The 6858-nt window shown below is 48.4% G+C and overlaps 1 protein-coding gene across 1 annotated transcript in view; it reads right to left on the reverse strand.

Annotated features, from left to right (window-relative positions):
* LOC108398583 (BPI fold-containing family B member 4) overlaps positions 1-5839 on the reverse strand; it is a 27185-nt gene extending 21346 nt beyond the window's left edge. Inside the window, exons 1-4 of the mRNA XM_037012893.2 lie at positions 5768-5839; positions 4115-4235; positions 1785-1847; positions 812-1331 (exon numbers count right to left, since the gene is read on the reverse strand). Coding sequence (XP_036868788.2) covers positions 812-1331; positions 1785-1847; positions 4115-4220 — 689 coding nt within the window. The 5' untranslated portion in view covers positions 4221-4235; positions 5768-5839. The remainder of the gene's footprint in view (positions 1-811; positions 1332-1784; positions 1848-4114; positions 4236-5767) is intronic.
* Between the last annotated feature and the right edge of the window lie 1019 nt (positions 5840-6858).

Below are 6858 nucleotides of genomic sequence, written 5' to 3' on the forward strand. Positions count from 1 at the left end.
ACACTGAGAAGTTAAAGGCAAAAAACGCCACTTCCAGTACTTGCTCTGCATAGAGACCCACTGTTTACACTTCCATGTATTTCCTTTGAATATTTTTTCTTGTAAAGATGCCATTCTCTCTGCTTATCTCTTTTCTTGCCTGATTCCTTCCTCCATATTCTCAGATTTCAGTTCAAGGTCCTCTTCCTCCAGGAAGCCTTCCCTGACCTCTCCATTATACACAGCTTCATTTCTCCATGAAATTCTTACTATTGTTATAATTATATGATTATTTTCAGGTTTCCTTATTAATGCTCATATACTTCACCAGCCTGCAGGTTCTGAGAGGACAAGAGATATGTTTTTTCTTGGTTAACGATGGGGTTGTGTCCCCAGTACCCTGAACATAGTAAGAACTCCAAATATTTGTTGAATTAAACAGGGAATATGAGGAGGAGGTGGGCATAGTTGAAATTATGTATGTGCAATTTTAAATCTTTAGACTTTTTCCACTTGAGCTATTCTAGTATTATGACCATTCTACAGGCGAGGAAATCAAGACTCAAGGAGGTGAAAGGAATGAGCCGTGTTGTCATTGGTCTCCATGTGACCATACTTGTCACACACAAATATAAAAGGGTAAGCTGAGACTCAAATTCAGGACTGTTTAATGGCAAGACCAAACCACACAACTTGGAACTTTCAAGAGGTCCAGTCCTGAGGCCAAGCCCAGAACACTATCCCTCCTCCCACTCCTGGCCTCTGGGGGAGATCACTCCTGTTTGCAAGTTCATCAGGAGGACTCCATAGGGGCAGCCTGGCCCCTCCTTACCCTGTGATGCCTTGCACGGTGCTGAGGATGCCGCCCTCGCCGAGCACACCCAGGACGCCCCCTCCTCCAAGAAGTCCTCCGTCACCGAGGAGACCACCTCCGCCCAGCAGGCCACCTTGGCCCGCAAGGATGCCATCAGCTGCCAGCATGCCCCCAGTGCCCAGCAAGCCACCTTGGCCCAGTGCCCCAGTGGCTACGCCAGGTGGGATCTCTCCAGGCTGCAGTTCTCGCCGGTGACGCCTGCCCACGGTTGGTGCCCCTTGGGCGGACCTATACCGCCCATGGCCCCTGTGGCCGCCATGCATAGTCTCGGCATTGCGGTAGTCTCCGCCTCGGAGGTCCCTGATGCTTCCATCGGGCTCAAGGATCTCACCGTATCGGTATTTGCCCCCCAGCTGAGCCGTGTTGTCATTGGTCTCGATGTGACCATACTTGTAATTACCACCAAGCTGGTTGCCATTGGTGTATTTTGGGGGGTGCTCTCGGACATGGAAATCGTTGTAGGGGACGCCACCAACACCTCGGGGGAATTCAGCCTGTCTGTAGTCGTCGTAATGGTGTCGGCCACCGCCCAAGAGACCACCACCACCGCCCAAGAGACCACCACCACCGCCCAAGAGACCACCACCACTGCCACCCAGCAGCCCCCCACCACTGCTACCACCACCACCCAAAAGACCCCCACTGCCACCCAGCAGCCCCCCACCACTGCTACCACCGCCACCCAACAGCCCACCACTGCCACCCAGCAGCCCCCCACTACTGCTACTTCCACCACCCAGGAGCCCCCCACCACTGCTGCCTCCGCCACCCAATAAGCCTCCTCCAACTCCACCCAAGAGGTCGCCACCATCCCCTCCACCCCCACCACCAAGCAGGCCCCCCAGAAGACCACCTCCCCCACCACCTCCACCTCCACCTCCACCAAGCAGACCCCCCAGGAGAGGCCCACCACCGTCACCACCAGCTTTACCCACGGGCACCTCTCTCAGGGCTGAGTGGAGAGCATCACTTCGCTGCAGGGTGTCAGAAATGGCTGTGGAGAAGGAAAGGTGCCAGTTAGGGCTCCCCCCTTTCTTCCACCTCCAGCCCGCCCACCCCGCCCACCCCCGCCCCACCTTGAGGCACTGCTCAGCTCTTTGGGCCCCGCTTTTCCCATTGGTGACGTGCCAAGGTGGAATGAGAAGAGTCTCCCAGACCAGTCCAGCCCTGGCATCCTAGTGAGCTCTCTCGCTGCAGGTTTTCACTGGCTCTCATTTTTTTTTTTTTTTTGAGAGGGCATCTCTCATATTTATTGATCAAATGGTTGTTAACAACAATAAAATTCTGTATAGGGGGGTCAATGCTCAATGCACAATCATTAATCCATCTCAAGCCTAATTCTCGTCAGTCTCCAATCTTCTGAAGCATAACGAACAAGTTCTTACATGGTGAACGAATTCTTACATAGTGAATAAGTTCTTACATAGTGAACAGTACAAGGGCATTCATCACAGAAACTTTCGGTTTTGATCACGCATTATGAACTATAAACAATCAGGTCAAATATGAATATTCGTTTGATTTTTATACTTGACTTATATGTGGATCCCACATTTCTTGCTTTATTATTATTATTTTTTTTATTTTTAATAAAATGCTGAAGTGGTAGGTAGATGCAAGATAAAGGTAGAAAACATAGTTTAGTGTTGTAAGAGAGCAATTGTAGATGATCATGTGTGTGCCTGTAGACTATGTGCTAATCCGAGCTAGACAAGGGCAATAAAACATCCACGGATGCAGAAGCTTTCTCTCAAAACAGGGGGGGGTGAGGATCTAAGCTTCACCACTGTTCCCCGATTTCTCACCTGATGGCCCCCCTGCGACTGTGCCTGTCTTAGGTTGTTCCTCCCTTGAGGAATCTTACCCATCTCTGGCTAACCAGTCATCTTCCGGGGCCATACAGGGAAATGTAAAGTTGGTAAGTGAGAGAGAAGCAATATTGTTTGAAAAGATTAGCTTTTTACTTCTTTGCAGATTTATGCCCTGTGGCTTCTATGCCCAGCACTTGTCTCGAGGTATCTTTACCACCTGGAGGAATTATGATGCTCGGTAAATTCAATATGAGGCACGAATTCTGTTTAAGGGTTGTAATTAGGAAGGAAGAAGAAAAGCTATAGAGGTAGCATATGGAAGAAAACATGGGAGGATTGATTATTTCTTTGACATATCTTCTTGTAGAGTACCTTAAGCATGTATAGGTTTTAAACTACTAACTAACTTGCGCACACATATTAACATAATAGGAATATGGTGACATAAACTAAGCAAATCTACAATTACCAGCCATCTCCAGTGAAGCCAAGAAACCCACTTAGGCACCCTAGGCATTTGTGAAAATTTGTCTATGATATGATGGATATTGTCCAACTGTACTTGAACAGTCTGAGAGAAATCAGACAAATTAAAGCAACCCATTTCTGGGATCTGTTCACATCCCATATGTTCTTTTAATCGTAGATAGTCTATAGTCGTAAGATTTTGGAGCGCTACAACTTGCACCCCTCCCAACTCCTGGTTGAATTCCAACAGTCCAAATCCACTCAAATTTGTTGTCTCACTGTATGCACATGCCAGCCTAGACATCTCCCTCCTCATTCCAGTGGCAAGTCCTTCACTGGCTCTCATTTTAACTAGAGCTCAACATCATTCAGCCAAACCTGGGTGCATTTTCTCCCTCACCCTCCCTTCCAAGTGCTCCATGCATCACAGCTTAAAAAACGTACTTAGACAGGAATTGGGGCATGGGGAGTGCCCATGTTTGCCAGATGACAAAAGTGAGGTCCCAAGTATTGGAGGCAGGAATAATTACAGCTCCCACTTTTGAGGGCCTTTTATGTACCAGGAGCTGTGCTAAGTTTTCACAAGGCCTTCTCATTTAATTCTCATATCAGTCTTTGGAGACAGGGGCCAAAATCACACCCATTTTGCAGATGAGGAAACTGAGGCTCAGAGAACTCAGGTTGTGGACTTCAGGTCACGTGGTGTTTAAATCAGTATTTAAAGGCTGATTCCAGTCCCCATGCTCTTAATCACCGTTTTCTACTGTCTCAAGCATAAAGTCCCCAGCATGGGTCTCTCATCTAGTAGGTGCTCGGGAAGTGGTAGCCAAAAGAAAAAGGAGAAACTAAGGCCCAAATAGGAAAAGTTACCCATCCTCCTGATGTGGGATCTGCCAGGAAGGGAGTCCTTGGGAACCTGAGGGTTGGCTGCACTGCCCTGCCCACCCCTGCCATCCCTGACCCCTGGCAGGCCTGGACTCACCGTTGCTCAGCACATCTTTGGTAACCCTGAGGACTGTGTTCGTCTCTTGGCGGGTGCCACAGACGGCCGCCACAGACAGAGCAGCCACACACCACGCCGTCCACATGCTGGCGCTGCTTCTCTGCTGAGCAGACAGTGCATTAAATGGCTGTGGCAGAGTCACCCCCCTGGCCAGCAGGTGGAAGCAGGCACTTCTGGCCAAGTCGTATCAGGGCCCTGCGGCCCAGAGACCAGAAACGGACCAAGGGCACACAATGGGACAGGGTCCAGAATTCCTGTCACTGCCTTCTGAGTTTTTCAAACTAAAATGACTCTGAGATATAAAACAGACCCATTAATCAAAATGTCCCAGAGCATGGATATTTGTTATCCACCAAGATGAAATTTCCAAATGGAATCTCAGGGAGAGGTCACAGAGATTCCAACGTAAATAGCAAACTGATAGCAGGCAGGCTCTGGGGGAAATCTCTCCAGCATCTACCCATCTTTTCACCCACCCACCCATCCACCCTACCACTCATCCATCCTTCCATCCACCCATCCACCTATCTGTCTAACCATCCGTTCATCTACTCCTCCAGCCATCCATTCTCCCCCTTTTATCCATCCATCTACCCACCCTTCGATCAGTCCATTCACCTATCAACACATTCATCTAGTCATGCTTCCATGCAGCCAGCCAGCCAGAAAGGAGACATCTTTGGAGGAGACAATTCTACACCAAGTAGTTAAGATTAAGGGCTCTGCATCAGAGCTACCTGGGCTCTAATCCCTAGGCAAGAGACTTTACCTTTTTGAACCTCTGCCTCCTAGTTGCTAACACATAGTATCAGGTACATAGTAGACACCAAATATACAGCAGCTATTACTGTTTTGGCACTAGTATTTCAGACCCCAAAGAAGTGGGCAAGGAGTGTTATGAGATTGGAGGGGTGAAGCATGCTTTTGGGGATGAGCTGCTCAGCCTCTAGGAAACCTTATTTTGCTGCCTCTGTGCCCTTGCCCTCTTCTCTCTCTCCATCAGCTCACTCTACCCATTCACCAATTTCAGAGAATCATTGCCTTCCATCTGAGCTAACTGAACGTGGCTTCCCATCTGAGCCAAACTGAAATTGTTGGCTTCAGCCCCATCTGCTTGTGCACCCTCTTCCCTTTTCCCTGCCCCTGCTTCTCTTGAAGTTCACAAAGCCCCGCATTTTTTTCCCCATTCCCGTTTGCTCCTAGGAGAATATCATAGGCAGTAATTTATACTAGAATATGAAGGACTAATATGTGCAAGAATTTTTTTTTCTAGCTTCCTCTCCTCATACTAACCCTATACTCAGAGAGTTCTGTGTTCAAGGAGGATCACCATTGCCCATTAAAAAGATGGATACCAATGGAAGGATTTCTGGCGAGCAGCTAAGGTACCAGGTACCCAACAATCCCTGAGAAAGATGAGTGCAGCTCTGTTCACCCATGTGACTGGTGTGACTTAGGCCCTTTTGTTGATTCCTGAGAGGTTCTCCTGGCTATACCCATGTTGCAAACAAGACAGCTGAGGCTCAGAGAGGGTTCACCCTGATGGGTCTCTAGCCTGGAACTCTCCTCATTGCCTCCTCAGGCCTCAGCCCTGCTGCCCAGACACTGAATAGGGAAGGGGCTTCTCCTTACCCCGGGGAGGTCCCTGCAGCTCAGTCTTGAGCGGTCCTGTTCCCTGGGCCCTCGGCTTTTGGCTGAGCCTGGTCACAGGTCAACCTTAAATAGCAGCTGGAGCCTGAGTCCAGGCCCAGAGAGGGAAACACCGTGTAATTACTAGAGACCGGAATCCAGATTTGCTTTGCAAGTTGGGCACTGAGCCCCAAAACCACAAAGGTTTGTGGTTTACAGCTAATTCTAAGCTATGTTCAGCCCCGGATGGTGTCACATGAGCTGGGGTTTATCAGCCTCTGGTCTGGGCACATTCCTGAAGACCCCAGCCAGGCTTCCCGATGGGGGAACCACAAACACTTACAGATGCACCAGGGTTTCAGGTGGTCTGGGCTGACAGGAAGTGCCCAGATTGGACTCAGCATCAGGCTGACCAGGTTCAAACCCCGTTCAGCCCCTGACTCACTACATGACCTTGGGCCAGCCACTTCCCTTCTTTGTTCTGCTCATTATTTCCATCTGTTAAATGGGTATAATACCTGCTTCACAGGACTGATTTGAGGACTCAAGGAGATGAATATGGATCTGACTCTTCACACTTGGGGTTGCTGTGAAAAGAACAAGTAGATGGGCTTCTTTTGGCCTGTAGATGGTTTTCTCCCAGTAGTTTATTATGGAATGTTCACACATACAGCAAAGTTGAAAGAATTGTACAGTGAACACCCGTGTACTCATCACCTTACACCTGCCAGGTACATCTACCATTAACATTTTGTTATACTTACTTTACCATATTAATATCTACCATATTACCATATTAATATCTACCCATCCATTCATTAATACATGTTTTGAAAAAGATGTATTTCAAGTCACAGGCAAGTACACTTTCCTCTAAACACTTCAACGTGTATGCCACTGCGAGTCTTCCCTTTAGATGTAAAACTTACATTCAGTGAAATGTACAAATCTTGTGTTTACTTGTTAAATTTGACAATCTTACACAGTCATGTAGCCCACACCCTTATTTCAGTGCAGAATATTCCCATCACTCCAGACTGTTCCCTCCTGCCCCTTACTAGTCAATGCCTGCTCCCGCCCCTCAGGGGCAGCCA

This window comes from Manis javanica, chromosome 5 (genome assembly GCF_040802235.1).
Source record: "Manis javanica isolate MJ-LG chromosome 5, MJ_LKY, whole genome shotgun sequence".
NCBI lineage: Eukaryota > Metazoa > Chordata > Mammalia > Pholidota > Manidae > Manis > Manis javanica.